The sequence below is a fragment of the Notolepis coatsorum genome (assembly GCF_963971535.1).
Source record: "Notolepis coatsorum genome assembly, chromosome: 7".
Lineage (NCBI taxonomy): Eukaryota > Metazoa > Chordata > Actinopteri > Aulopiformes > Paralepididae > Notolepis > Notolepis coatsorum.
In genome coordinates this window covers 141355350-141383285 of record NC_140171.1, presented here as the reverse complement: position 1 = coordinate 141383285, position 27936 = coordinate 141355350, and the positions used below count along the sequence as shown (strand labels likewise).

At 43.2% G+C, this 27936-nt stretch overlaps 1 protein-coding gene across 1 annotated transcript in view; it reads left to right on the top strand.

The window, feature by feature from the left end:
• Positions 1 to 1566: 1566 nt before the first annotated feature.
• Positions 1567 to 27936, top strand: part of LOC311231788 (voltage-dependent T-type calcium channel subunit alpha-1I-like) — a gene marked incomplete at both ends in the record, with an annotated part of 346702 nt that continues 320332 nt past the window's right edge. The window contains 1 exon segment of the mRNA XM_084318416.1: positions 1567 to 1805. Within this exon segment, the coding sequence (XP_084174542.1) occupies positions 1567 to 1805 (239 nt within the window).

The following is a 27936-nucleotide window of genomic DNA, read 5'->3' as shown; positions in this document are numbered from 1 at the left end:
CCTCCCTGTTCTGATGGTTTTGGGGGGCTGTCAGCGGGGTGTATTTGTCAGCCAAGTGGCTCCGCTTGGCCTCCCTTGTGCAGAAGGCGAAGCCAAGCTAAGCCACTAACGATACAGAACGTTAGGTTATGACTATAACCAAGTTCTGTTAGTTAGGGGCGATGCTTGGCTTCGGACGGCCGCTGCAGCCCTTGACCTCACCTTGTGGTGAAAGCTTGGGAAGGAGGAGAGCAGGTGACCACACACCTGCTTATGAAGGTAAGCTGATGAGGGGTGTGGTCAGACTAATACTGGTATTAGAGGTACATTTGTGGTTTATTCAGTACGCGTGCACGTACGCGAGATAGTGCAGAAGGCGAAGCCAAGCATCGCCCCTAACTAACAGAACTTGGTTATAGTCATAACCTAACGTTAACCTTCTGTAGTGTGTTAGTGAAAGGTTAACCTTCTGTAGTGTGTTAGTGAAAGGTTAACCTTCTGTAGTGTGGTAGTGAAAGGTTAACCTTCTGTAGTGTGGTAGTGAAAGGTTAACCTTCTGTAGTGTGTTAGTGAAAGGTTAACCGTCTGTAGTGTGTGGTAGTGAAAGGTTAACCGTCTGTAGTGTGTGGTAGTGAAAGGGTTAACCTTCTGTAGTGTGGTAGTGAAAGGTAAGGTTAACCTTCTGTAGTGTGTTAGTGAAAGGGTTACCCTTTGGTAGTGTGGTAGTGAAAGGGTTAACCCTTTGGTAGTGTGGTAGTTAAAGGTTAACCGTCTGTAGTGTGTGGTAGTGAAAGGGTTAACCTTCTGTAGTGTGGTTGTGAAAGGGTTAACCCTTTGCTAGTGTGGTATCGAAAGGGTTATAAGGGCAGTTGTGCGGCCGTCTGGTTATTGCTCATCGTTTGTAAGTGTTACACTGATTTCCATAGTTATAGGAATTAAATGAACACCCTGAATGAAAGAAGGCTGTATTGTAAGATGCACATGGTGTATTAGAGCGTAGTGTCGCAGATTTCATGCTTGGTTTCGCGGCGGCAGGCATTCTGCCGGGCCTGGCACCAAAGTTAGAATTATGGTATCACTATCTTTACTACTGTCATGCAGGCTTGCCTGAGTCCATGGTGTTGTGTACGAGGCCTGCCAGGCTTGACAACCGAGGTAGAACTGCTCCGATCTGTCTCGCAGTAAACTTGCCTCCAGGCAATACAGCTGGCACAGCGACAGCAACAGGACACACACACATACGCACGCACGCTCACACGCACGCACGCACGCACACACACACACATATTCAGAGTGACACACACACACACACACACACACACACACACACACACACACACACACACACACACACACACACACACACACACACACACACACACACACACACACACACACACATATTGAGAGTGACACAACACACACACACACATATTCAGAGTGACACAACACACGCACACACACACACACACACACACACACACACACACACACACACACACACACACACACACACACACGTGTGTCCCGAACAGTGTCTCAGAACCCTCCACTGTCCTCTAGGTTCAAGCTGCTGGCGGAGCGGCCATGACGGGCAGACAAGAGCCAGACCTGCAGCCAGAGCAGCAGCGAGGAGGAGCACAGGAAGAGGAGGAGGAGGAGGAGGAGGGGGAGAAGGAGGGGGAGGAGGGGGAGGAGGAGAAGGAGAACGAGGAGGAGGAGGAGGAGGCGGAGCTTCCGTACCCGTTGCTAGCTCCGGTGGTTCTGTTGGCTCTGACCCAGACCAGCCCACCTCGCTCCTGGTGCCTCCGGGCCGTCTGCCACCCATATCCTTTGTTTCTGGGACCGGAGGAGACACTGGTTCAGTTCAGTTCAGTTCACTTATTTTTAGGGATGTCCGATATTGGCATTCAAATGTAATATCGGAAATGATCGGTATCGGTTTTCAATTTCTTTCATTTCTTTTTACATTTTCCCAGGCAAGCAAGTATGCATAATGTTGTGTTAATGCCACGACAAGAGATATGTAATGTTTTTTTTAGGGGGGGAAACCCCGCATATATCGGTATCGGTTGATATTGGTATCGGAAATTAAGAGTTGGACAATATCGGTATATATCGGTAAAAAAGCCAATATCGAACATCCCTAGTTTTTATTTTTTTCTGGTTTTGGACACATAACAACGGTCATTCCATAAATCTGCAAAGTTTTACCAGCTGCTATTGCAGCATTGTCCAATTGTCCGAAAAGGGCAAGAAGCACTAGGCTTGTCGGGCCCTACCCCTGAAGACTTACGTTTCATTTGTTTTTCTTTTCATTTACATACATACATAGTAGTACATACATATAGTACACATTACAGTACATACATATAGTACACATTACAGTACACATTACAGTGTAGTATACCTGCAGTATATAATAGTATATATAGTATATAATAGTATATAGAGTACATAATAGTGTATACAACACATGTATAATGTGATATGAGATATATAGTACATGATATACAATATAATATAGCACCACAATATAATAGTATATAGTGTAAATATAGTTTAATATAATATACAAATTAATTATAATATGATTATATAATGTAATATGATATAACGTACAATACAGTATCATATGTATTTCTTTTTATTAATATGCAATTAAAGCTCTTCTTCCCTTCTGTACCTATCGAAAATTGATTTTTTTAGTCTAGATTTGAATTGATTTATGTTTTCACAATATTTTAGTTCATCCTCTGAGTCTAGCCCATTCCATGCACAGGGTGGCTCTGTAGATACACATTATTTTCAGGTTGGTTTTCATCACAGGTTTTTTGAAGTTCAATGGTCCTCTGAGGTTGTATCTCCCCTCTTTTCTTTCTTTTTTTTAAACTTTTATTTATAGCATTTTCAGCTTTTTCTGGCCACGCAGGACCGATAGAGGGAGAGAGGGAGAACGGGAGGAGAGGTAGGGAAGACATGCGGCAAATGGTCGCCGGGACTGGGAAACGAACCCGGGACGACCGCTTCGCGACTCAGCGCGCTATGTGGTGTGGTACTGGAGCGCCCCAGTATCCCCCCTCTTTATCCAGAAATTTGCTTCTTACATTTACCGGTAATTGATTATTTCTTGCTTTGTACATAACTTGCAGAGTTTTAAAGTTTACCATATCAATGAACTTCAAAAGTGATTGTAGAAACAGTGTGTGTGTGTGTGGGCCCGATATCCTGCATTGTTTATTACTCTTATTGCTCTTTTTTGTAGGATAGTCAATGTATTTATGGTTGTTTTGTATGTGTTACCCGATACCTCTGTGCAGTAATGCAGGTAAGGCAACATCATTGCACAGTACAGAGTGTGTAATGAGTTGGGATTGAGTACATGTCTCACCTTACTAATAATTGAGATGCTCTTTGCCATCTCAGCCCTCACATATTCTACATGGGGTTTCCAGCAGAGTTCATGGTCTAAAATCACTCCCAGGAATTTATTTTCATATACTCTTTCTATTCTATTATTATCTATTATCAACTGAATGTCTGTTTTTATCTGGCGGTTTCCAAACACCATACATATTGTTTTATTTAGATTTAAAGATAATTTATTTATATCAAACCAGAGTTTGTATTTATTCATTTCTATTGTTAAGACCGTCATAAGCTGCTGGATGTCCTCCCCTGTACAGAACATGTTAGTATCATCAGCTAATAGTACACACTTCAATACATTTGACACAGAGCACAAATCCTTAATATATAGATTAAACAGTTTGGGTCCCAGAACCGAGCCTTGAGGGACTCCATACATTATTTTCATACATCTAGATTTGCAATCTCCAAGTTGTACAATTTGTTCTCTGTTTTTTTATGTAGCTTTCAAGCCAATCTGACACATGAAGGTGTCTAGGAATGTGTGTATGTGTGTGATCTGTGTGTATGTGTGTGTATCTGTACTGGAGACACTAGGAATGTGTGTATGTGTGTATCTGTACATGTGGGCTGCTGTGGTCATGGAGAGTCATTGTGTGATTGTGATGATATGAGACAATATCACAATTATTTTGTATGATGATCACAATCGCAATCTTCTCAAAGTCAAGAACACTGTTATCATCGAATCAAGCTGTCAGCGGTACCTCCGGCTTGGTCAGTCGTCCCTACTAACACAATTGGCAGTGTTTCGCAGGTGGGAAGCCGGTGGGGTTAAGTGTCCTGGTCGCGTTTATGCGAATACCAACGCAGTTGTGCGATTTGCGAATCTGATTGGCCACTGACGTTTCTGGTCATGTGACATGTGCGCCCAATAGCGTGACAAGCTGTGTCTTTGCCCATTTCCGCGTCGAACAGCCTGCAAACTACCTGGCGTTCTATCGCCATGCTCTAAGACAAACTCTAACCTTAACCAACTTCGAAAGAGTGCCTAAGCTTAACTGTCGAAAGAACTTGCCGTCACGCTCTAAGACAAACTCTAACCTTAACCAACTTCGAAAGAGTGCCTAAGCTTAACCGTTGAAAGAACTTGCCGTCACACGATTGGTGCACATGTCACATGACCAGAAACGTCAGTGGCCAATCAGATTCCCAAAACGCACAACTGCATTGGTATTCGAATATAGGCGTCCTGGTCGCTGTAAACTGCGACTCCTACTGGTCGGTCGGGGCGCCTGTTCAGCAGGGAGAGGATCTGGGCGAAATAGCGTGAACCTCCACACACGTTACGTTCCCCCGGTGAAACTCCTCGCTGTCAGGTGAAAAGTATGTATCGGAGGAGGCATGTGGTAGTTCTACACCCTCCCCAGGCTGACAAGTGGGGCAATGCACGCAACGACCAGGAAGGGAATCGGCATAATGACTAAATTGGGATGGGTGAACAATACAGAAAGCCCAGAAATAAATAGAATAAAAATAAAAATGAAAAATGAAAAAAGAACACTGTCATCATAATGTATTTGGCAGTATATGCTCTGCTTTCGAGATGCTCTCACTACAAATCCATGCAAGCCTGCAACAAATTTGGCTGAGAGTGCAAATAACAACCCCCCCCACCCCCCACCCACCACCACCCCATGGGGACATACAGGATACAGAGCAGAGCTTTAGCGACGATGATGTGATGCTGACAATTAAGCCAGCATGGCATGTAAAGAGAGCATATCTAGACGATATGAAAATAGATTGATGCAGGTGAAGGCGGGAGTTTTAACAAACCCCATCGTGCAGTAGAGCAGCGTGGTGTGGAATCAGCAGAGAGAGCAGCGTGATGTGGAATCAGCAGAGAGAGCAGCGTGGTGTGGAATCAGCAGAGAGAGCAGCGTGGTGTGGAATCAGCAGAGAGAGCAGCGTGGTGTGGAATCAGCAGAGAGAGCAGCGTGGTGTGGAATCAGCAGAGAGAGCAGCGTGGTGTGGAATCAGCAGAGAGAGCAGTGTGGTGTGGAATCAGCTGAGAGAGCAGCGTGGTGTGGAATCAGCACAGAGAGCAGCGTGGTGTGGAATCAGCAGAGAGAGCAGCGTGGTGTGGAATCAGCACAGAGAGCAGCGTGGTGTGGAATCAGCAGTAGAGAGAGCAGCGTGATGTGGAATCAGCAGAGAGAGCAGCATGGTGTGGAATTAGCACAGAGAGCAGCGTGGTGTGGAATCAGCAGTAGAGAGAGCAGCGTGATGTGGAATCAGCACAGAGAGCAGCGTGATGTGGAATCAGCAGAGAGAGCAGCATGGTGTGGAATCAGCAGAGAGAGCAGCATGGTGTGGAATCAGCAGAGAGAGCAGCATGGTGTGGAATCAGTAGCAGAGAGAGCAGCGTGATGTGGAATCAGCAGAGAGAGCAGCATGGTGTGGAATCAGCAGAGAGAGCAGTGTGGTGTGGAATCAGCAGAGAGAGCAGTGTGGTGTGGAATCAGCAGAGAGAGCAGCGTGGTGTGGAATCAGCAGAGAGAGCAGCATGGTGTGGAATCAGTAGCAGAGAGAGCAGCGTGATGTGGAATCAGTAGCAGAGAGCAGCATGGTGTGGAATCAGCAGAGAGAGCAGTGTGGTGTGGAATCAGCAGGAGAGAGAGCAGCTGCAGGCGCTGAATAGAGGCAGAACAAATTAAATGGACCGCCTTGTCGACATGACAGTGTATTAGCCTCGTTGATTATGATGATTGGTGTACATTTTGGCGTGTATATGACTTCCATGTCCTGCATGAACTAACGCTGAGGCTCCATGTCAGTCATCAGGAACTCTCGTCATAATAATCAAACCAATTATAGTGACAGATCATCATACGGTCTCGGGACGCTCTCGGTACAAATCCATGCAAGCCTGCAATGGATTTGGCTGAGAGAGCAACAAATAAAAAAAAATCCCCAAAACAACATGATTCGGTCTCCGTCGAACCCTATACTTGTCAGGGAGCACGATTTATGATCATCAATAGCAGAGCCACACGCCAAAACAACTTCTGATATACGACTAGGTTTAAAGATCGACGTCTAGCAACAAGCCTGTTGTTAGCCTGTCCTCTTTGACAGCTCTGCAAGTGTTCTGAGTACCTTCGAATGAACATCACGTGACGTGACCCATTACTCGAGTTGAGGGGGGATGGGGGGGGGGGTGGCATCGGTCAATATCGGTCAATATCATCCCCCTTCTAAAACGGCCATCCCCCCTTCCATCCCTTCCATCAAAGTACGCCCGCCCGCCAGCACGTCAAACCTGAATGAATTATTCATAAAAGTTCAAGTTGCAATTTCAAGTTGCAATTTCAAGTTGCAAGTTCAAGTTGCAATTTCTTCACCTCAGGGTGGCAGCACCTTCTCTAGCAATAGCTGTCTCCACGTGACCCCCATACAATGTCCGGAATGCTGGCAGGGAATGCTGCGCGCCAACCGTACAACTGCGCACGTAATACTGGATTACAACTCATTTAATCAGCGAGGCCATGTATCCTGCAATAATAGCCATGGTGAATGCACCTAAAAAAAAGAAAAGTTGATGAAGAGGGCCACCGCTTCCAGGAGCGATAGAAATTAGAATGTTTTTTTCACTAAATACAGAAGCATGTGTGTGTGCCTAATTTGCGAACAGAGCGTTGCCGTTCAAAGGAAAACTGCACCAAAGCAAGCTATGAAGTGGCGATGTTAATGGAAAAACAGTGCAAACCTTTTACAGAAGGCGAGTTTATTGAAGACTGATGAAGGCAGTGGATAGCATTTGCCCCGAAAAGAAGCAAGAGTTTGCTAATATGTGTCGTGCTCGAAACACCGTGGCCAGGAGATTTGAAGAATTATCAGCGGACATTAAAGGAGTTAGCCCATGTTCAAGGAGCCGGATTCTGACTTTTACAGACAGCTGGATAAAAGGTAAATACCCAGAAATGCGAACATTTGCAAAGATAATGCTGAGCTTGTTCGGCTCTACATATAATCTGTGAGCAGACATTCTCTGTTATGAACTTGAACAAGAGTCACGTAAGTACCAGAGTCCAGACTGACTCCCACCTGCTCGATATTTTACGCATCTCAACCACTGCTCTCAAACCAGACCGTGCATGTGTGTACTGCAGTCCAGATCTCAGTTTCACCACTCTCATTAGTTTCAGTAAGTTGCTTGTATCTTGTCTTGCTCATTTGAAAAAGAAAAAAGTATATTGTCACTGCACTGTAAATCTTGTAATCCAGTGGCTGTGGCTTTGTTGTGTTCAAACAGTATGTGACATTTTTACATTTAAGTTTGACATATTTAGTACATTTGCTGAAATACAGTTGTTCTTAATTTTCTCACTTGCTACGTGAGAGTTATTATGTTCTCAATTGTGGCTGTGTCTGACAAAAGTTAACAATAAATAATGTTATTAGGAATACATTTGCCTCCTGCGTGAACTGTGCATAGCTGAATAGACTGTATTTTAACTTCGGTCATATGGTGGTACTTGGAAAGCCAGCTACGTTCTCAGGTGGTATTTGGTGTAAAAAGGTTGAGAACCACTGCTCTAGACATAAGCAATGAATGAGTTTAAAGCTAAGCTACGTTTTCTCTCTTGTTAGAAGAGGGATCACTTCATCAGTTAGATTTGATTTGATCTTTATTTATCTCGAACATTTTCAACCATAAACACACACATTTGTAATAACAAAAAAAAACTAAAACGAAATACGGCAAATTTTGGCCAATCATAGAGATACACAGGTTGTGCCTTGATACAAGGGGAACATTCTACAATTACACAACATTATATTCTATGTGTAGCAACGAGCACAAGCCCCTTCAATGCACACGCAATGCTCTTCTCATTCGAGGTGAGAAAACGTCTTTAGAACGCCGAGCTGATTTTAGATTTTTTATTTGTCTCGAACATATAAACATAAAACAAGTTTAAAAAAACTAAAAGGTAAATAGTCAAAGATTATTTCCATACAGTTCAATAAGTGTTCGAGAAGGGACAGGGGGAAGTAAAAAAAAAATTAAATAAAAAACGTATCAGTTTTTTATATATATCCAAATATCCAAATGAGAAGATCTATATATTAGGCAGTTAGTCACATTACTGCTCAAGCTCCTCTCTCTTATATGTGTCCATAAGTGCTGGTTTATAGCTGCCTATAAATTGGTTGATATTTGATACGATACGAGTCTTGATACAAGGGTAAATATCCTATGGCTAAACGTGTCATTATGGGTGAATTAATATTAGGGATGTTCGATATTGGCTTTTTTACCGATATCCGATATACCAATATTGTCCAACTCTTAATTTCCGATACCGATATCAACCGATACCAATATATGCAGGGTTTCCCCCCCCCAAAAACACAATATTATGCATACTTTTCACAATAAATAAAATAAGAATGTGTTCTTACTTGCTTGCCTGGGTAAATAAAGGTTAAATAAATGTAAAAATATTTAAAAAAGATTATTATTTAAATTTTTTTGAAAACCAATACCGATATTACATTTTAATGCCAATATCAGCCGATAATATCGGACATCCCTAATTAATATTCATGTGTAGCAGCAAAGCTGCATCTCCTTCGCTCCAACCACAAAAGCAGCGGCGGCGGCAGGGCATGGCGGACAGAAGTGCTCCCCTGCTGCATGAGCACAGGTGAACCGTCTGTTAACCCTCAGCTCGGAACTCGGTAGAATCTGCACCTGGCTCGCTGATAACAAACTATCATTACACCTGGGTAAAACAGCGACTTGCAATGGGCCTGGTCTACAAGATACACTACACCACTAAGATACCCATGTACATGTCAAAATACTTCCCAAAGGTCGGTGAATACCACGCCCACAACACCAGAGGGAGTTCCACAAATCATGTTAAACCCAGATTCGGCACAAACAAGGGACTAAACACGTTTCGCAATTATGCCACATCAATGTGGAACGCCCTACCCAAAGCTGTAAAGGAATGTGAATCACTACCCACTTTCAAAAACACTCTCAAAAAACACCTAAGGGAGACTGCAACTCGAAACTGGCCCCTGTAAATGTCCGAACACAACCCCCTCCAATGTACAGTAAATGACCAAGTATGGTCTTGTCAATAATCCAATGTACAGTTTTGTTTGTACAGTTGTACAGTGTCGCCCACCCACCCCTCCCACCCCTCCTACCCAACCCCCCCCACCCACCCAACCACCTCCAATGTACAGTCCCCCCCCACCCCCACCTACCCAATCCAATGTACAGTTTCTACGTCAAATGTATATACTTTCTTTTTCTGGACTCTTTTTGTATCACAAACAGTACTGTAATTGCAAATCTGATATGTCATAAATGTATAGATGTAGCAGTTCTGTCTATCTGTATGTCATGTATGTCATATATGTTACGATGAATTGAAAATGGGGGACCCTGATGTAAACAAGACGAAAGTCTTTCTCTGGTCTGCATCCCCTTAACAATTGTATGTATTGAGCTGTACTGTACTGTACCCATTCTGCAATCTGTTAATAAAGTTTTCAATCAATCAATCAAACACTGTTAGCTCCGTAGCTAATCCGCTCCTAGACTACCGATAGCAGTACCGATAACGTCAGAGCTTATCAATACTCAGTTTTTTTCTAATTTAGTACCGGTTCCCGTTTAGAACCGGGTTTCGGGGGGCATCCCGTACCCATTCTGCAATCTGTTGAATAAAGTTTTCATTCATTCATTCATTCATTCATTCATTCATTCATTCATTCATTCATTCATTCATTCATTCATTCATAGTGTGGTAGTGAAAGGTTAACCGTCTGTAGTGTGGTAGTGAAAGGTTAACCTTCTGTAGTGTGGTAGTGAAAGGGTTAACTTTTTTTTTTTTTTTTTTAATTTTTTTTTGTATTTTATTTTTTTATTATTTTTTAAACAAACATATAAACAAACATGACAACACACGATAAGATATACAAGCATTAATTGTCAGGGCACATCCAATGAGATCACATTTTAGTTAGTTGTCTTATATAAGATATACCCCTAATACCTGTTATCTAAAAAAACCTACACACATATGCTCAGCTCGAACCCCCCCCCCCCGGACCCCACCTTGAGAAGTACCTCCACTATCCCTCGCACCTAACCAGACACTACCATTATAAGCTAGCTTTTATTCTCTCCACCACTTCTAACCACATTGACATTTTGGATTCATTGAGACCCAGAATTCTTGCTGTAGATATTTCATGGTAAATTACATCGAGATATGTAAGAAACCAAACTTTACGGCAAATTTTTTCCGGTTGAAACCAGCGTGATGCGATCAGCTTTTTGGCTACTGTGATACCCGATAAAACCAATCTCTTTAGCTGTGGATTCACTGCAAACTCAAAAACATCATTCAATAATAATACCGAGGGGTGTACAGGTATATTCCAAGATACGAGTTTTGATATTTGTTGGGTCACATCTTTCCAGAATGCCTTAACTGGTGAGCAGTCCCAATACATGTGCATAAATGTCCCTTCGTCCCCATTTGCACATTGGGTGCATTTGGAATCTTGTTTAAGCCCCATTCGGCACAGTCTTATAGGAGTCAAGTATGTCCTGTGAATATAGTTAAGATTGATTTGTTGATGATCCGGGTTCCTTGATGTAAGTCGGACATTTGCCCAGGCTCCTTGCCAATCAAAGTCATTTTCCAGGTCTGGTATATCCCTCCTCCAGACAGAGTCAAGTTGGAGGGTTTCATACGAGGACGTTAGTAATTGATGATAAAATTCTGAAACAAAACCTCTCGATGTCTCTCTTGCGTAGAAGAATTTGTGGTATCTGTGGTGTTCAATTGGTCTGTCTAATGGAACACCGTGAGACTTCAAACATAGCTCTAACTGTTTGTGAAAAAGCCATGTGGACTTGGTGAGATTAAAATGTTTGCGTATTTCTTTATCACTACAAAAACCCTGTTTGTTAAAAACATCCCCTAATGAGTGTATGCCTTGCTCTTCCCATATAGGGAATCTTATAGGTCGTTTTCCAATTAAGAGTGCATTGTTATTGAATAAGGGAGTATGATTGTGCCATTTTTGTGGGTTAGGATTTGTGATTCACGCCATATCCGGATCGCATGAGTAATTATGGGGCCAAATTTTCGTTCACAGTGCTTGATTGGTAGTTTAGTGTATGCTATGTCCTTCAGTCTTTGTGGGGCTACTATGTTTTCTTCTATTTTTCTCCAGGATGCTAATGCTTGGGAGTCAAACCATGTTGTCAATGGACTTAATGTGTACGCCTTAAAATATAGGAAAAAATCTGGAAATGCCATGCCACCATCTGCTTTATTTCTCTGTGCGGTGGATCTTTTTATACGTGGTGGTTTGTTATTCCAAATAAATTTGTATGTGGAGGAGTGTAATCTTTTCCAGTAACCCTCTGGAGGGGGTAACGGTAGCATTGAACTGAAGAAGTTGATTTTAGGTAGTACATCCATCTTAACTATTGATATCCGTGCTTGTACTGTGTTTTTAAGTTTTGCCCATCTATCAAGGTCGTCTTTGATTTTGTTTTGGATTTTTGTGTAGTTGTGCTTCACCGTTTGTCTTATGGTAGGGAATATTTCCACTCCCAAGCATCTGAAATGTTTTACCATCGGTATCTGTCCTGGGAGGGTTGTATCTTTTTTTGCAGGGGTGTTAAGTGGAAGGAAAGCCGACTTCGGCCAATTTATCTTAAATCCCGATAAATCACCAAAGTCCTCAATCAACTTGAGCAGATGAGGCAATGTGGTGTTGGGGTTTTTCATGAACAATATTACATCGTCCGCATATAAACACATTTTTTGTTGTGTGCCCTTGATTACGATTGGTTCTATGGATTGGGATTGTCTTATATATTGTGCTAAAGGCTCTAATGATAAATTGAACAGTCCGGGACTAAGAGGACAACCCTGTCTGGCAGAGCGTGATACCGGAAATATTTGTGAGATGATTGTGCCTGTTGTAATCATGGCCGATGGGTCTTTGTATAATACTTTAATCATATCGATGAATCCTTTTCCTAACCCCATCCTTTCTAGCACTGCCCACAGATACGACCATTCCAGCCTGTCAAAGGCCTTCATAGCATCCAGGGACAGCAACGCCTTAGGTATGGTGTCCTCCTTGTCGGCATCAAGTACGTGCAGTATACGTCTTATGTTCTCAGTGATCAGGCGGCCTCCTATGAAGCCAGTTTGGTCCAGGTGAACTAAAGACGTCATATGCTTTTGTAATCTGATGGCTAATACCTTAGAGTACAGTTTGATATCTGTTCCGAGGAGGCTTAAAGGTCTATAACTACCGCACTCGTTGGGGTCTTTGTCTTTTTTAAGGAGGACTGTTATGAGTGCAATATTGTCATTTTTATGGAAGTTCCCCTCCTTGACTGAGTATAAGATCATATTTAGTAATAAGGGGCCAATTATGTCCCAACAAGAAAGGTACATTTCTGATGGGAAACCGTCTCTTCCAGGAGCCTTACCACTTTTCATTGCGGTTATGGCCTTCTTGAGTTCCTCTAGTGTGATCGGTGTTTCTAACTGTTTAGCGTCATCCTCTGAAAGTTTAGGGAGAATAATTTGATTAAGAAATGTGTCCATTTTGTTTTGATCGAAGGTCATTTCTGATTTATATAAGTCGGAGTAGAATACTTTGAATGTATCGTTTATTTTTACAGGATCTGTTACAAGTACTTGTTGTGCTCTAATGGTAGTTATATCTGCAAATGTTGCATTAATTCTTAATCGCATGGCTAATAGGTGGCTGGGTTTGGAACCATGGGAGTACTGCTGTTGTCTTGTGCTGCGTATTTGTATTTCCGATTGTTGTCTGTATATGGCATTGATCTAAAGGGTTAACCTTTTGTAGTGTGGTAGTGAAAGGGTTAACCTTCTGTAGTGTAGTAGTGAAAGGTTAACCTTCTGTAGTGTGGTAGTGAAAGGGTTAACCTTCTGTAGTGTGGCAGTGAAAGGGTTAACCTTGTGTAGTGTGGTAGTGAAAGGGTTAACCTTCTGTAGTGTGGTAGTGAAAGGGTAACCTTCTGTAGTGTAGTAGTGAAAGGTTAACCTTCTGTAGTGTGGTAGTGAAAGGGTTAACCTTGTGTAGTGTGGTAGTGAAAGGTTAACCTTATGTAGTGTGGTAGTGAAAGGGTTAACCTTCTGTAGTGTGGAAGTGAAAGGTTAACCGTCTGTAGTGTGGTTGTGAAAGGGTTAACCTTCTGTAGTGTGGTTGTGAAAGGATTAACACTTTGTCGTGTGGCAGTGAAAGGCTTAACCTGCTGTATTGTCGCCGTGAAAGGGTTAACCCTTCTGTAGTGTGGTAGTGAAAGGGTTAACCATATGTAGTGTGGTAGTGAAAGGGTTAACCTTCTGTAGAGTGGTAGTGAAAGGGTTAACCTTCTGTAGTGTGGTAGTGAAATGGTTAACCTTCTGTACTGTCGCAGTGAAAAAGTTAACATTCTGTAGTGTGGTAGTGAAAGGGTTAATGTGACCTGGCCTTAACCACGTGTTGCGTTTACATGTAGCATGTGTGCCTAACACTTGATATTATGCATAGCAAGACGAGAACAACCTTGATATAATTATGTAAAAATTTTACTTGTGTGAAGAAACAAGGTTATATGTGTACAGTGTGGACCACCCACTGACTCCTGGATTCAAGTTCAAGTTCAAGTTCAAGTTATATTATCGTATAGCTTACGCTCTGCACTCTAGTGGAACTATCCCTTTATCTAATCTAACACTGAATAATTTTTCTCCACATGCACACACCCATCCGCCTGGCCACACCCACATCCGCTCCTCTACATAAGTGGGGTTGTGGCCATACTAACAGCTCCTTCCCTATTTTCACCACCGTAGAAGTGACTGTATACACCACTTTGAGTTTAGTGCCGAAATAGTTGTTGGAAAGGAGCTACGTTGACATTGTATCTTTGTTAATCTCCCGCTCTCGCAATTTTACGAGAAAAACTAAGAGATAATGTTTGCACAGTCGGAGGGTTTAGACGCTCGCAACGTCACCCTTCACCAGCGCTTCACTATCGCTGCGTCCTCCGTGCGTCGTGGGGCGTCTCTGGCTCCGCGGTCGTGGCAGCCAGATACGCCTGGGCGGCGCCCGGTGGTGAGTTTGCCTCGCAGGTTCCGGCCCTGGTTCCCCCGCCAGTGGACAGTCGGCCGATAGGCCGACAGCTCCTCTGGTGGCCGGGGATTTGCGTCGCAGACTCTTCGCCTCGGCTCGCTCTCGTCGTAAGGCGGCGAGCAGCAGGGACCTTGTATTTCCTGAGTTGTCTGAGGTGAAATAGTCTCTGATTAGCCTTTTTTCTTTTTCTTTTTTTAGATTTATTTTTTGGCGTTTTATCGCTTTATTACTACTGGGCAGTCCAGTAGGGAGAGACAGAGGAGAAATGGGAGACAGAGTGGGGGGAAGACATTCGGGAAATAACGACGGATTCGGGAATCGAACCCGGGTCGCCCGTGTCGCGGCTGAGCGCGCTATGTGGTTCGCCACTGGGGCACCCCATCTGAGTAGCTGTTTTGAGTAGGTGAGTGGTGTGATGGTCCCAGCTCAGTTTATTGTTGATGTGTGTTCCTAGGAATTTGAATGTGTCTGTGGCAGAAATGGGTTGGTTGTTAATGAGCATGGGTGTTTTAGTGGGTATGTTTTTCCTGAAGTCAATGATTAATTCACGTCTTGCTTTCATTAAGTATGAGATTATATTCACTGCACCACGTTAATGTCTTCTCCACCTCTGACCGGTAGTCATCCTCCTTGTTGTTGGAGATCAGCCCTATGATGGTAGTGTCGTCCGCATATTTCAGCGTCTTGACTGAAAGGAAACTGAATAGATCATTTAATGGTAAATGGTAAATGGCTGCATTTATATAGCAGCTTTTATCCAAAGCGCTTTACAATTTGTTCCTCACATTTTACCCATTCACTCACACATTCACACACCGACGGCAGAGGCGACCATGCAAGCTGCCGACCTGCTTATCAGGAGCAGTTAGGGGTTAAGTGTCTTGCTCAGGGACACTTCGACAGGCTGCCCGGGAGGAGCGGGAATCTAACCTCCGGATTACCAGAAGACTGCTCTACCTCCTGAGCCACTGTCGCCCCCTCATTGGAATCCAACAGTGGCTTAGAGAGACTGCTGCACATCTAGAACAGTGGCGTCGCGTGGGTAAAATAACAGGGGAAGCCAAAAAAATATTATTAAAAAAAAATGTATTCAATATTTTTATTAATAATTTTTTTTTTTTTTTTTTTTTTTTTTTTTAAGTCAAGCAGTCACCATGTACACTACAGTATGGCTCGGCGGCCAGTCAAACGTTATTTTTATTTATTTAACAGATTGCAGAATGGGTACAATACAGTACGGCTCAATACACATTTACGATGAATTGAAAATGGGGGACCCTGATGTAAACAAGACGAAAGTCTTTCTCTGGTCTGCATCCCCTTAACAATTGTATGTATTGAGCTGTACTGTACTGTACCCATTCTGCAATCTGTTAATAAAGTTTTCATTCATTCATTCATTCACACACAATTGTATAAGGGGATGCAGACCAGAGAAAGACGTTTGTCTTGTTTACATCAGGGTCATTAATACTGCTGGAGCATTGGTTAATTTTTGGTCCGATTTTTCCTTGCGCGATTTTGCGCGCCGCGTGGGAGCAAATTCGAGACACATATTCGGTTGCAAAAAGGTGTCCCACGGTCTCCTCTATGGCCGTGAATATTTTCACGCGGATCGGAATCACGGCGCGCCCGTGGGACACTTTTCCGTTTCGGCGAGTTTATTCCACGCTTTCTGTTTTCCTTTTCTAAGCATTTTAGGGGCTACATGTGAATCAGTAAAAGTTGCGGGACGCCCAGATGTTTCCACGATAGAAAGCTCGCGTGGATCCCATAATAGGCTCACTTAATACAGCGTTTTTAAAATCACGCGACATTTTCAGGGTCGCGAGCCGACCTTTTCCCCTCGTTTTCGATGATGGAAGTGATTTAGGAAAAGCTTCGGCACGCCGAGAGGTCCCCGTGGATTTAATCTCGCGAGGATCAGGGCAATATTCGGCCCGTGGGAACAGTTACGGGTTAATACAATGTTCAGAGTGCAGAGGGGAAAATATGGCACCTGCCCCGCCTCCAGGTGGAATATTATGCTGAACGTCTTCCTCCCAGCTCCGTTTTAAACTTTTAGGGTGTGGCCCAGTGGCAGTCAGCTCGAATCTGATTGGCTAGGATCGGATTTGGAGTTTGGACTCACTCTATAATGCTGGAAACCTGGAGAAAGAGACCTACCCACTGCTTCTCTCCTATACTAGCTGCAGTAGTGAGCACAGTCTGACAGTGTGTTAGAGGGAGTGAGAAGGAGAAGAGGGAGACATTAAAAAAAAAAAAAAAAAAAAACACAGATGCACAGATGAAAATGAATGTAAACTATATAAAAAAAATATATATTTTAATTTTTTTTTTTTTCATATTTCATATTTCATAATTTGATATGAAATTTATAGGGAGGCATGGCTTCCGTTGGCTTCCACAAGGATTCGCCACTGATCTAGAACACCACTGGGATGAGCCCAAGACCTAAATGGACATGAAACCCAGACAGTTTTATATATATATATATACAGACACAAGGAAAATGTCCTACTATTAGCCACACTGACACAAAAGATTACATCTGTTTGGCATTTATTGCCCCAGAGAGAATGCATGCAAATCTAAATAAATTGTGATTCTGAGGGTAAAGGAGCAATCATCTTGGGCAGATGTCTAAACCATTATCTATTAACGCTTCTAAACCAATTGGACGCCGCATAATTAGTGTCGGGCGCACAGGCAGTGGTAGTGTGGAGGGGCTATACTCCCTATCCTGTCCTGCAAAACCTGGTGCTAGGCTAGCTAGGCTACATGGGTTAGTCAACATGTTACTAAACCTGGTGCTAGGCTAGCTAGGCTACATGGGTTAGTCAACACGTTAGTAAACCTGGTGCTAGGCTAGCTAGGCTACATGGGTTAGTCAACACGCTAGTAAACCTGGTGCTAGGCTAGCTAGGCTACATGGGTTAGTCAACACGTTAGTAAACCTGGTGCTAGGCTAGCTAGGCTACATGGGTTAGTCAACATGTTAGTAAACCTGGTGCTAGGCTAACTAGGCTACATGGGTTAGTCAACACTTTAGTAAACCTGGTGCTAGGCTAGCTAGGCTACATGGGTTAGTCAACACGTTAGTAAACCTAGTGCTAGGCTAGCTAGGCTACGTGGGTTAGTCAACACGTTAGTAAACCTGGTGCTAGGCTAGCTAGGCTATGTGGGTTAGTCAACACGTTAGTAAACCTGGTGCTTGGCTATGTGGGTTAGTCAACACATTAGTAAACCTGGTGCTAGGCTAGCTAGGCTACATGGGTTAGTCAACACGTTAGTAAACCTGGTGCTAGGCTAGCTAGGCTACATGGGTTAGTCAACACGTTAGTAAACCTGGTGCTAGGCTAACTAGGCTACGTGGGTTAGTCAACATGTTAGTAAACCTGGTGCTAGACTACATGGGTTAGTCAACACGTTAGTAAACCTGGTGCTAGGCTAGCTAGGCTACATGGGTTAGTCAACATGTTAGTAAACCTGGTGCTAGGCTACATGGGTTAGTCAACACGTTAGTAAACCTGGTGCTAGGCTAGCTAGGCTACATGGGTTAGTCAACACGTTAGTAAACCTGGTGCTAGGCTAACTAGGCTACGTGGGTTAGTCAACACATTCGTAAACCTGGTGCTAGGCTAGCTAGGCTATGTGGGTTAGTCAACATGTTAGTAAACCTGGTGCTAGGCTAACTAGGCTACGTGGGTTAGTCAACGTTAGTAAACCTGGTGCTAGGCTAGCTAGGCTACATGGGTTAGTCAACACGTTAGTAAACCTGGTGCTAGGCTAACTAGGCTACGTGGGTTAGTCAACACATTCGTAAACCTGGTGCTAGGCTAGCTAGGCTACGTGGGTTAGTCAACATGTTAGTAAACCTGGTGCTAGGCTAGCTAGGCTACATGGGTTAGTCAACACGCTAGTAAACCTGGTGCTAGGCTAGCTAGGCTACGTGGGTTAGTCAACATGTTAGTTAACCTGATGCTAGGCTAACTAGGCTACGTGGGTTAGTCAACACGTTAGTAATGGCGTGACGTTTTAACGTCTGCAACCAAACAGACTGAATAAATACACTGTATATCTATTTGTACTGTACTGGAAAGTACTGGAATACTTATGGACTACAAAGCCCAGCACACTGAGACAATGTAGACTAACTCTATGGCACACAGAGACAATGTAGACTAAGGCCCAGTCCACACGAACGCGGGATTTTATGTAACCGTGATTTAATGTTCGCGGATGCACTGTTCATCCACACGCAACCGTGATTATTTGAAACCGGAGTCCAGGGTGAAGTTTTGGGTGAATCCCCGTTTCAGTGGTTGCGTGTGGACATAGTAACCGAGATTATTTCCAGTGTTTACGGCAGAGCTGTCGCAATTATTTCCCATGTTTACGGCAGACTGTCGCAAACAATAACAACCGAACATGTGGTCGAGAGATTAGAGCAGAGCCAGCTATCTTCTACGGCTGCAAGGTTTTAACAGGGAGACTACGTGATTGTTTAGGTAGACTAAAATGGAAGTGAGGAAGTTGCCGGTACTGATTGGTATGCTGTCGGCTGTTTATGGATGTCATGTTCAGTTGATGAACATTTTGCACGAACGGAGGCGCTTGGACGAGCATCGAAGAAGGCTACCGCTCCTCTTGTTCGCTACCCCAAATACAACCACACGAAGACATCGGCGACGCGCTCGCCAGCGGAGGTTCTGGTATTAACGCTAAACCCTTCTGATTGGTTGAAATGGCCTTCATGTTTGAATTTACATCACCACCTATTGCTTTGGCATTGTACTACATGTATATTACATCACTCTGTAGTGGATTTTACAGTTGCGTGAGTACACGGTTATTTTTTTAAAAGGGGACATGCATTATAAATGGCTTTTTTCAGTGTCTAGCATTGTTTTATAGTAATAGGAGTTAGTATCAATGGGTCTGTGTCTCTAAATACCATATTGGCGGATTGCTCTCATTCAGTTGAGACAATTTCCTCCTCCATTTAATTAGGTCATTCTGATTTGACTCGCAAGGTGACGTAACTCGGTGCTGGTGGAGCTGATTGTGATCTGATTGGCTCTATGGTTGTAGCGCGAGTGAAACCCGACACTTCCTCAAACGGGAGAAGCAGAGCGAGCGAGAGAGAGGGAGAGAGAGAGAGAGAGAGAGAGAGAAGGGGACCTGTCTTATCTCACACACGCAGCGTTTGTTTACACAGTGCTCCGTGCCTCTCCTCTCCTCTCTCTCTCTCTCTCTCTCTCTCTCTCTCTCTCTCTCTCTCTCTCTCTCTCTCTCTCTCTCTCTCGCAGGCAGTCAGACTCGGGAGCAGCATATCACTGTAATATCTTTGCGCACGCTCCCACGCGCACGCCCGTATTCTGATCCGTACAATAATAATCACAGCGGTATATATTGTCATTTGAAACAAGTTACCAATGCATTGTCCCATGGGATTATGCCCCCCCCCCCGCGGCGAAATTCATTAGTATCCCCCTCAGTCTCTCTATATCTCTCTCTGTCTGCCAGTCGCAGACTGTGTGGATGACTGTCACTCAAAGTGCTTATGGGCGGAGCCAGGCCAACACAGCCTGAAATCCAAAGTGAGAAAAATTATGCTTTTGAGTACTTGATTAGAAATATAAAACAATAAAAAAAATTGAATAAAACCTTACAGAGGTGTTCCATAGACTCACATGAATTGTGTAAAGTTGCCCAAATAGTGCTAGGAATAGCAATGCATGTCCCCTTTAAACCACTTGTGTGTACGGAGGATTTTTTTTAACTCTGTGTCAAAAATACCTGTGATCGTGTGGACTAGGCCAACTCTATGACACACAGAGACAATGTAGACTAACTCTATGACACACAGAGACAATGTAGACTAACTCTATGACACACTGAGACAATGTAGTCTTGTCAAGAATTGTCAAGGACTACAGCCCCCTCAGCATCGACGGGGCACCGGTTGAGAGAGTGAACAGTTTCAAGTACCTCGGAGCCCACATATCCGAGGACTTGACATGGACCACACACATTGACAGTGTTGTGAAGAAGGCACGACAACGCCTCTACTTCCTCAGGCGCCTAAGGAAGTTCCAAGTCAGTCAGAAGATCCTTAGGAACTTCTACTCATGTACAATAGAGAGCATCCTGACTGGCAACATCACCTCCTGGTTTGGGAATAGCACTGCACAAGACCGTAGCAGACTACAAAGAGTGACACGTTCAGCCGAACGCACAATTGGAGGGGGGCTTCCCACCCTCCAGAACATTTACAACAAGCGGTGCAGGGGGAAGGCTAAGAGAATTATTAAGGACTCGAGCCACCCGAACAACTGCCTCTTTGAACTGCTGCGGTCAGGCAAGCGATACCGGAGTCTTAAGGCGAGCACAGAAAGACTCAGAAGAAGCTTCTATCCCCAGGCCATCAGGCTGCTAAACGAACAATAAACACTATGCAACAACCATCAAATGCACACAGCACACACACCCACACTTAAACAAACAACACACTGCAGCACCCACTCTCCACACTTTAGATCACACAAACACACTTTATATTTATTGATAAAGGATTTGCACTACAACTCGTACACCTACTGTAAATTGTACCTAAATTGCACCTCATCCCATTTCTGCCTTGCACTATATAGTATTGTATATTAGTACACTGCATAGTATTGTATATTACATGGTAACTCAGTTACGTCTATTCTGCATCAAACATTGTACATATGTCTATACTGAACACTGTGACCTCATTTTTTACTTCTAATTTACATACTATACTATGTTATTTTATTTCATACTTATCTTGTCTTGCACAGTCTCTGGAGCGTAACAGTAAGAAGCATTTTGTATAAAAGTATTCTGTACTTCTGTATGACAACTATTAAAGAAACTTGAACTTGTAGACTAACTCTATGGCACAGATACAATGTAGACTAACTCTATGGCACAGAGACAATGTAGACTAACTCTATGACACTGAGACAATGTAGACTAACTCTATGACACTGAGACAATGTAGACTAACTCTATGACACACAGAGACAATGTAGACTAACTCTATGACACACAGAGACAATGTAGACTAACTATATGGCACAGAGACAATGTAGACTAACTCTATGACACTGAGACAATGTAGACTAACTCTATGACACTGACACAATGTAGACTAACTATATGACACTGAGACAATGTAGACCAGTGGTGCCCAACCAGTCGATCGCGATCGACAGGTAGATCGCGGGCTGATTTCAAGTAGATCACGATTAGTAAAATTCGATTATAAAAAAATAAAATAATAATAATAATAATTTTTTAATTTTTTATTTTTTTGCTAAATCCACTCTGCCTCTCCTTGTTAACTACAACAAGCAATGCTGTTTGTTATTTAAGATGAGGTCGGACTCTGCACTGACAGATTTGTGTTCATTATGCTGCTTTTATAAAGCCTCAAATGACGGCTTACAATTATACAATTTTGGCTGGTAGCTCTCGGCTAGGTGGTAAATTAAAAAGTAGATCTTGGTTAAAAAAAAGGTAGAGCCATATGAAATCCGTTTTATTATTTTCCAAATTCCATTTAATTTTTTCCCAAATTCCATTTTTTCCGTTTTAATATTTCAGAATTCTGTATTTTGCCTTTTATGCTCATTTTACCATCAGAAATAGTGTCTAATAAGTGGGAATGAATAAATGTCCACAATTGAATAAGATATAACAGTCCATTTAATGTTTTTAAGTGCTGCAACTCAGAAATACAGTTCAATTTTACACAATATTTTTCAATTAATATTGTGACAAAATAAAAATACATATTTCAAGTGTAAACAATAGATACAGCTAGCTACTACTGACATTATCACAATGACAATGTCAGTAACCTAGCTATATCTATTATATTGTGATGAAATATAGTAATGCATAATTTAGGCACCTTTAGTTTAGTTTATTTCATTTATAAAGGACCGTGTATAATGGCAATCGTTTGCATTAAACAAATGGATGGGTGCACTAGATTTAGCAAGAAGCTATCATTTCCATCTATAGTCCTATGTACTGTAACGTTTCATAACTATTTAAGTTTATTTAGATTATAAAGGGCAGTGTATAATGACAATCGTTTGCATTAAACAAATCGATGGGTGCACCAGATTTAGCTAGAACTTCTAGAAGCTATCATTTCCATAGATAGTCCTATAACGTTACATAGCTATTTAAGTGTATTTAGTTTATAAAGGGCAGTGTATAATGACAATCGTTAACCAAATGGATGTGTGCACTAGATTTAGCTAGAAGCTAAACGTCCTAACGTTATAGCTATTTAATCACAATAGTGTTGCAAGTGTTTTTGCGGGTCCAGTCCACGGAACGTTGACAGAATTAGCAAAACACCTTATCACCGGAGGCATAAAAGTCATTAGGATACTGTTCTGCTCTGAATTGAGGGCTTATTGTGGAATAGTTTAGCTTCTTGACGATGTTAACACTAAAGCAGCCAGACGCTTGAGCACCGCGGCTGTGTTGTGTGTAACACGCTGTAGAGTCCCCGCCTCCCCGGTCGTGTGTGCACCAAACGTTCCACCCAAAAACGAAATTTCAGTCCAGATTAGGCCAAATTCTGCAATATTCCACGTTTTGCAGTTGATTCCATTTTTATTGGTTAATTCCGCGATTCCGTCCGCGATTCCGTGAACGCGGATTTCATATGGCTCTAAAAAAAGGTTGGGCACCCCTGATGTAGACTAACTCTATGGCACAGACACAATGTAGACACTGTAGGCAGTAGGCACACTGCAGCTCAAGGAAGGCTGTGGTACAACTGTACAACACAGAGCCAGACACGCAAACACGTTCGCTTATTCTGCTCTGGACAGACAATGGCATTCAATACAAATACAGTAATGCTGCCTGGAGCTAGGGAGGCCAGAGGGCGCTAATGTCCAGAGGGGCTCCTCTAAACCCCCCTGACTACAGGGTGGTCCAACTAACACTAACCAAAAGGGGAAAAGAGCCACCAGGGGTAAATGTGCATCCGGAACCAATCTCGCAGGGAGTATAGGTCAACCCGTTGAGGCACAACTGAATGAATTGTGCATTAGTTCACAGTTCAATATCCAACATCCAACATGGGAGCAGAAAAGAACACTAGTAGTAGAGGTGATTCCCAAGCCAAGGTTCCCGCTCTGTAGTGGTCGGGTTGGAGAAAGCTGGGTTGGCGTCATAAAGGCTTGAAGAACCGTCACAGATGGTTCTCTCTCTCTCTCTCTCTCTCTCTCTCTCTCTCTCTCTCTCTCTCTCTCTCTCTCTCTCTCTCTCTCTCACACAGCGATGGCAAGGAAAACATTTTCCGATCAATTAAAACACGCTTAGGGATCAGACTCCTCTGCATGCTGAGCAGTGAGCAGGACCGCCTGTGAGCTATCAGACCACGTGAACCCCTCTCCTTTTCTAGTGCCCTCGTGCACTCAATGGATGTCTGTGATTAGGGTGCAACGCTCATTTGCTCATTAAATATTTCTTCAATGATAAATCAAATCTATGACAATCCAACAGGGGAAACGTAATGACCTGGATAACAGTTACAGTATGTGTGCCTAGTACTTTGAATGGAAATATATTCTCCAAGAAGGAACTGTATATAGGCCTTTCTTCCATCTCCATGCTGAGGTGAAAGCAGATTGATTTGGCCATTTGCACTGAAAATGTATTTAAAACCTTCCTATATTTATTTGACTACACTGCCAAAAAAACACATTACCACACCAAAAGCTGATTCACACTGGACTAATATTATCAGATGACCTCTGTGTTTGCTGAAATAGGGAGGTGTAGTGATTACGTCATTGGTGTTTCCCGCGCGGTCCACCCTCCTTGAAATTGCCATGTATTTCCAATGGACCCATTTCTAAATCATCTCGTTTAAAACAAATAAAGCATGAACATTGGCACGGTGTACCTTTCTGTGTGTATTCATCCACAATCTATAGCTCAGCATGAAAAAATTCGCAATTAATCGTAAAACTATCTAAATAATAACGTTTATGTTTTCGTTCACTGAGGAATAGGGCTGTCTTAAATACTTCGAAGCTTCATTCGATGGGCATGGGATTCGAATATGAAAATAAAATTTTAATTTTTTTTTAATTTTTTTATTATTATTATTTTTTGTGCAAAATCAACTCTGTCTCTCTTTGTTAATTACAATGATCTGATCTGATTGCTTTGTTAATTACAATCCCAGCAATGCTGTTTGTTATTTAAGATGAGGTCGGACTCGGCACTGACAGATTTGTGTTCATTGTGCTGCTTTTATAAAGCCTCAAATGACGGCTTACAATATTTCATGGAAGCAAAGTGTTTCGTTTGTCTAAGATTTAAAAAGGTTGAAACTTTACAGCACTGACAAAGTTGAACAAAGTGCTGTGCAAGTCCCACAACAGAAACAATTCAAAAAATAAAATAAAAAAATATTTACATTATTATTTTTTTTTAATCTCGAAGCTTCAAATTAAAATCGAATCTCGGCCCGAAGCTTCGAATTCCAAAAAATTATTCAAAGGTCAGCCCTACTGAGGAACTACACTTCACTTTGGCGCTGCTGACTGATGTCACCACAGCGTAGACTCCTGGCTGGATTAGGCGACAGCACTGAACGACTGATAAGTGTAGTAGTTGTTTTTTAACGACAAATTAAAAACGTTATAACTAACTTTATTTCAACCAAAAATGGTCAAACAATAATGTTAGTGATAGAAAGGAACTCATTTTGTGAAAAAAATGGCAAGCTTTCCAATGTTCACGAGGCAGAATTATTACAATAGCCGATAATCCATTTTCCCAATGATAAATCCCTATACGGGTGGACCGTGCGGGAAACTAAAGTGACGTCAGACTACACATATGGGTAGGTGATTTGCACCGGAATTTTTAGCTTTTTTACAAATGCCGGACAACAACAAGACAGATTCACACAGGATTGAGATCACAGGACGTCCTCTGTGCGTGCGGCTCGAGGCCCCCAGGTCATATAGTCCCCTGTGAATAATCAAGCTGCTCGTCGTTACACAGCAAACCCTTTGAAGTTTGTTCACACTCATCTCCCTCTGCTCCGACACGCTCATTTGCAATGTCGCACAGTGGGCGAACTGGCAAGATATACACTCCAGTTCACCAATCAGGGCACATTTGGGGATTTTTAAGCCGTATGAGATAATTAAATGATAATTACTTGTGAGACAATATTTTGTCATTACAAAATGTCATGATCGCAGCAGCAGCCCTGCGTGTCTGATTTCTTGTGTGTGTGCTGTGTTTGTGTGTTTATGTATGTGTGTGTTTGTGTGAGAGACATTCCCTCAGTGTGTGTGTGTGTGTGAGGGACATTCCCTCAGTGTGTGTGTGTGTGTGGGACATTCCCTCTGTGTGTGTGTGTGTCTGTGTGTGTCCACGTGTCTTCATGCACGTATAATGCGTTAGAGATATTGCCTGTGTGTGTCTGAGTATCTGTGCTCTGTCAAAGCCGTTGTATCCACAAAGCACCTTGCTCGCTTCTAGATGTTTAGTTTGGTGATAAACAAAGGCAAGACGGGAGGAAGGCCTGTGTGTGTGTGTGTGTGTGTGTGTGTGTGTGTGTGTGTGGGTGTGTGTGTGTGTGTGTGTGTGTGTGTGTGTGTGTGTGGGTGGGTGGGTGTGTGTGCGTGTGGGTGTGTGTGGGTATATGAGGAGGTCCTGACTGAGGTATTTCCTAAGTCCATTGAGGGTGAGAAAAGACAGATAATGTTTTTATTTTTCCCCATGTTGGTGGTTTCCATAGAGACCACTTCCTAATGAATCTCCAGGGTGGCTGTTGACTATATGGTGGTGTTGTTACCGGTAACCATTTACACACAGCAGTACCACTCATCAATCCTCATTGCTCATCCTCACTTTGCCTTACAACCCCCTCTCCAGAGTCTCTCACTCTGGTCCTCAGAGCTCCCCCTCCCTGCCTTTCAGGTCTACCTGTGTGTGGTTGTGTGTGTGTGTGTGTGTGTGTGTGTGTGTGTGTGCATGTGTGTGTGTGTGTGTGTGTGTGTGTGTGTGTGTGTGTGTGTGTGTGTGTGTGTGTGTGTGTGTGTGTGTGTGTGTGTGTCGTGCGTGCGTGCGTGCGCGCGCGTGTGTGTGTGTGTGCGTGTGTGTGTGTGTGTGTAAACAATAGTCAGCAATACCTCAGGGGTTTACAAAAAACCCTGGGGCATTTAAATATTGAATATTTCCCACTGTTGACGGTTCTGTGTGTGTGTGTGCGTGTGTGTGTGTGTGTGTGTGTGTGTGTGTGTGTGTGTGTGTGTGTGTGTGTGTGTGTGTGTGTGTGTGTGTGTGTGTGTGTGTATGCCACAGTTGGTACTCTGTGTACTCTATGAAATATAAATACGTAATTGCTGAATAAATAAAATCTACATTGAGTTATTTTTTTTTAAATTCAGTGAAGCAAGTTCCCCCTGTCTGTCCTGCTGGTCTGTTGCTATGAAGCAGCTGTCTGTCCTCCTGGTCTGTTGCTATGAAGCAGCTGTCTGTCCTGCTGGTCTGTTACTATGAAGCAGCTGTCTGTCTGTCCTGCTGGTCTGTTACTATGAAGCAGCTGTCTGTCTGTCCTCCTAGTCTGTTGCTATGAAGCAGCTGTCTGTCCTCCTGGTCTGTTACTATGAAGCAGCTGTCTGTCTGTCCTCCTGGTCTGTTGCTATGAAGCAGCTGTCTGTCCTCCTGGTCTGTTACTATGAAGCAGCTGTCTGTCTGTCCTCCTGGTCTGTTGCTATGAAGCAGCTGTCTGTCCTCCTGGTCTGTTGCTATGAAGCAGCTGTCTGTCTGTCCTCCTGGTCTGTTGCTATGAAGCAGCTGTCTGTCCTCCTGGTCTGTTGCTATGAAGCAGCTGTCTGTCCTGCTGGTCTGTTACTATGAAGCAGCTGTCTGTCTGTCCTCCTGGTCTGTTGCTATGAAGCAGCTGTCTGTCCTCCTGGTCTGTTGCTATGAAGCAGCTGTCTGTCCTGCTGGTCTGTTACTATGAAGCAGCTGTCTGTCCTGCTGGTCTGTTACTATGAAGCAGCTGTCTGTCTGTCCTCCTGGTCTGTTGCTATGAAGCAGCTGTCTGTCTGTCCTCCTGGTCTGTTGCTATGAAGCAGCTGTCTGTCCTGCTGGTCTGTTACTATGAAGCAGCTGTCTGTCTGTCCTCCTGGTCTGTTGCTATGAAGCAGCTGTCTGTCTGTCCTCCTGGTCTGTTGCTATGAAGCAGCTGTCTGTCTGTCCTGCTGGTCTGTTGCTATGAAGCAGCTGTCTGTCTGTCCTGCTGGTCTGTTGCTATGAAGCAGATGTCTGTCCTCCTGG